The sequence below is a fragment of the Saccostrea cucullata genome, unplaced genomic scaffold, assembly GCF_032062105.1.
Source record: "Saccostrea cucullata isolate Sc308-1 unplaced genomic scaffold, CSIRO_AGI_Scuc_v1 ctg103, whole genome shotgun sequence".
In the NCBI taxonomy this organism is placed as follows: Eukaryota; Metazoa; Mollusca; class Bivalvia; order Ostreida; family Ostreidae; genus Saccostrea; species Saccostrea cuccullata.
This window is the reverse complement of record NW_026937060.1, coordinates 647,336-650,005: the sequence shown is the minus strand read 5'-3', so window position 1 is coordinate 650,005 and position 2,670 is coordinate 647,336. Positions and strand designations below refer to the sequence as shown.

At 35.5% G+C, this 2,670-nt stretch overlaps 1 protein-coding gene across 1 annotated transcript; it reads left to right on the top strand.

Annotated features, from left to right (window-relative positions):
- Nucleotides 1-260: 260 nt before the first annotated feature.
- On the top strand, nt 261-1,414 carry LOC134247140 (uncharacterized). The gene has a single exon (XM_062729470.1). It carries the CDS (start codon nt 383-385, stop codon nt 1,292-1,294), a length of 912 nt encoding a protein of 303 aa, XP_062585454.1. The 5' UTR covers nt 261-382; the 3' UTR covers nt 1,295-1,414.
- Nucleotides 1,415-2,670: the final 1,256 nt, after the last annotated feature.

The following is a 2,670-nucleotide window of genomic DNA, read 5'->3' as shown; positions in this document are numbered from 1 at the left end:
AGTATTCAACAATATGATACATTATTGTGGTATCGAGGTTATTCTTTTCTGCTCGATCCTTTGTTTGTTTGTTTTTTTTTTTTGCTTGCATTGTTTGTTGATGAAGAAAGCTAATTCCTACATGTACTTTTGGTTTTTGATAAAGAGTTAGGGCTTTCAATGAATTCAAGGCAGTTTGAGTATTATATGAATTTTAGACTCCATGCGTTTTCAAAACAAAAAAAAAAAATCATTTATATTGTTCTTTTTTCAAGGTACACTTTACATGAACCATCACACCGTCATCTGGAAGCGTGATGAAAATGTATTTCACGGAACTCTTCAATAGTATTGGATTAAATTAGTCTGAACATATTTCATAATGGATAGAAAATGATTTATCATGAAACTTCATTATCGAATATTTACTTTCACTATCACCATTTTAGGATGCTTTGTTCTTTACTGGTGTTCAAAAGCTCTGAGTGGTAAAAGAAAATTCTTGTCTGACGAAGACACTTTTGGGAAAGTTTTAACAAATGAAGATGGAATTTGGTATGTCGAAGACGAGAACTGTAAGCCACGTGATAATTTTGTGCGCGCGCAGCTGAAGTGGGAAGAGTCTCCTTCAATATTTGTGTATCCCACATCCATTGATAAATGGGTATCGGGAAGAATAATAAATGAAGGAAAGTGGGAAGAGCATCACATACAGAGAATTCACAGAATTCTGAAGTCGGACCCTTCGATGATATTTCTTGATATAGGAGCGAATGTCGGAGCATTTTCTCTGACTATGGCGGAACTTGGTAATCCTGTAATTGCAGTAGATGCGTTAAGGGACAATACCGCTCGGCTTTGTGCCTCAATGAAAATAAATCATTTACAAAACAGAATGTCGATAATTCACAACGTGTTGTCATTCAGAAGAGAAAAGGTATCACTTGGAAAATTTCATCTTAATGTTGGTGGAACATTTGTAAAGCGTATAGGTGTTTCAACAGGAAGTGACAGTTTAGTCATCGACGCAATTTTATTGGACGATCTTTTGGAAATCTACAGATTTTATGGAAGAGTCGTAATCAAAATGGATGTAGAATCTTTTGAGGCGAATGTTTTAAGAGGAGCATATAAATTCTTCAATCATGTAAATGTAGATTATATTTTAATGGAGTTTATGGCACATAGAGGAAAAGAGAGTGGGAATTTTATTGTGAAATTCTTGAAAAAATTTGGACTGGAACCTGAATTTTCCAACAGTAACCATAGTTCTTGGCCTATGGATGTCTGGTTCCTAAGACCGGATAAAATTTAAACTGAAATTGTTCTGAATCACCTTTATGAATAAAAATTTATAGGAAAAGAATTTGATAGTATCCCAAATAATATATTAAGCTGTACATGTCATGAAGAAAAAAAGAGACGTATTTGTAAAACAGTGATGCCCCCGTATGACATCTTGTGGCAAGGATTGAACTTTCTCAAATGCAAGTCAATCCCCAAAGGCAAGGTCAAAAGGTCAAAGTTGTTGGAATCAAATGAAGATTTTGTCACAAGGAATAAACCTGCGAAATATGAAAGCCCTAGTACCAACTGTTCAAAAGTTATGGTCAGGGTTAAACAAAGTTTTTATAAAGTGGGTCAAATTCTAAGGTTAAGGTCAAAAGGTCAAATAGATTTATGCTCACTGAAAGGTCTTGTCACAGTGAATACACATGTGAAGAATAAAAGCCACGGCACCAACTGTTCGAAAGTTATGGCCATGGTTACAATTTGTTATTGTTTTAAAAGTGGGTCAAACTCCAAGGTCAAGGTGAAGTTGTCAAATTTGGTGGTAAACGAAGATAGGTTATTTTATAAGTAATATATCTGTGAAATAAGAAAGCCATAGACCCACCGACTCAACAGTTATGGGCAAGTTTAAAGTTTTTACGGACAACAGAGCTAGACAGATAGAGAGACAGATGGACAGGACAAAAACTGTATACCCTGAATCTATGATTGCGGGGGCTTAAAAATAAAAATATGAAAACGTAAAACATCTCATTTCTTGGGATGAGGTCACAGTTATTCATTTCAAGTTGAGGGGGGAGAGGAGTGTCAACCACCAAAAGTCGTCTGAAGTTTTTTATGAAGGGGGCACGAGGATAAAGTAGCTATGTTTTCGATAGTATTCATTGATAGATGTGTATCCAATGTTAGAAAACCTTTCCATGGATTCAATTATTTCTGACACTTTAACTTTGACCCTTGAGTTCGACCCACTTTTGAAAAACTTTTAACCTTCGGTATTGAAGTCATAATTTTTATTGTTATACCTTTAAAAGTTTGTTCCCATATAAATCTATGCGAAAAAAGTCTAACATTTTTAATGTTTTGCTGAGCGGGCATAAAAAAATCGATGTTGGGCCGCTAATTGAGATGTTGGACCGGTCGATGAGATTTTGGACAGCTAACGTCACAGAGTGGGCGAAGCTTTATCTCATTTCATACGCTGGTGTTCAAAAGTGACGGACCCGAAGTTAGACAGTACAAAGTGAGTGTACAAAACACATTCATGTATGTCAAAAAAAATAAAAAAAATAAAATGAAAGGTATAACAAAACATTTATTGACTGTGTTCTTGGGCAAAATGCATTTTGTCGACCCTAGCTAGATCCAACCAAACTGTCTGCCTTCGGCGTAACGGCC

Coding starts and splice junctions, on each gene's coding strand:
- LOC134247140 (XM_062729470.1), top strand. CDS start 383: ATGAAACTTCATTATCGAATATTTACTTTCACTATCACCATTTTAGGA.